This window comes from Buceros rhinoceros, unplaced genomic scaffold (assembly GCF_000710305.1).
Source record: "Buceros rhinoceros silvestris isolate BGI_N320 unplaced genomic scaffold, ASM71030v1 scaffold29297, whole genome shotgun sequence".
Classification (NCBI taxonomy): Eukaryota; Metazoa; Chordata; class Aves; order Bucerotiformes; family Bucerotidae; genus Buceros; species Buceros rhinoceros.
Genome location: NW_010423188.1, coordinates 1 through 341, shown reverse-complemented (window position 1 = coordinate 341; position 341 = coordinate 1). Strand labels below are relative to the sequence as shown.

At 47.2% G+C, this 341-nt stretch overlaps 1 protein-coding gene across 1 annotated transcript in view; it reads right to left on the bottom strand.

Annotated features, from left to right (window-relative positions):
• The window catches only part of HOXA7 (homeobox A7), a gene marked incomplete at its 3' end in the record, with an annotated part of 545 nt that extends 340 nt beyond the window's left edge, over positions 1 to 205 (bottom strand). Inside the window, 2 exon segments of the mRNA XM_010140360.1 lie at positions 37 to 125; positions 128 to 205. Of these exon segments, the coding sequence (XP_010138662.1) occupies positions 37 to 125; positions 128 to 205 (167 nt within the window).
• Between the last annotated feature and the right edge of the window lie 136 nt (positions 206 to 341).

Sequence of the window (341 nt, the reverse complement as noted above, 5' to 3'; positions counted from 1 at the left end):
GGGCTTTGATATTTGGTACTGTTCACTTGTTACAAGCCGGGCAGGGAGGAGGCAAAGGCACCCGCGCCTGGTCCATAGCCGCTTCTCTGGGAGTTGCTTGCAAAGGAGCAAGAAGTTAGCAAGAAGTAGTTTCTGCATTTTGGAAAAGAGAACCCCCCGCCGTATATTTGCTAAAAAGCGCATTCACATAATACGAAGAGCTCATAATTTTGACCTGTGATTTGTTGTCCGGCAAGCTTCAGTGTCGGTTTTACGAGGTAGCGTGATATATGATAACATTACACCCCCAGATTTACACCAAACCCCATTTTCTTTTGGACTGAGCTGCCTCGAGCACGTGA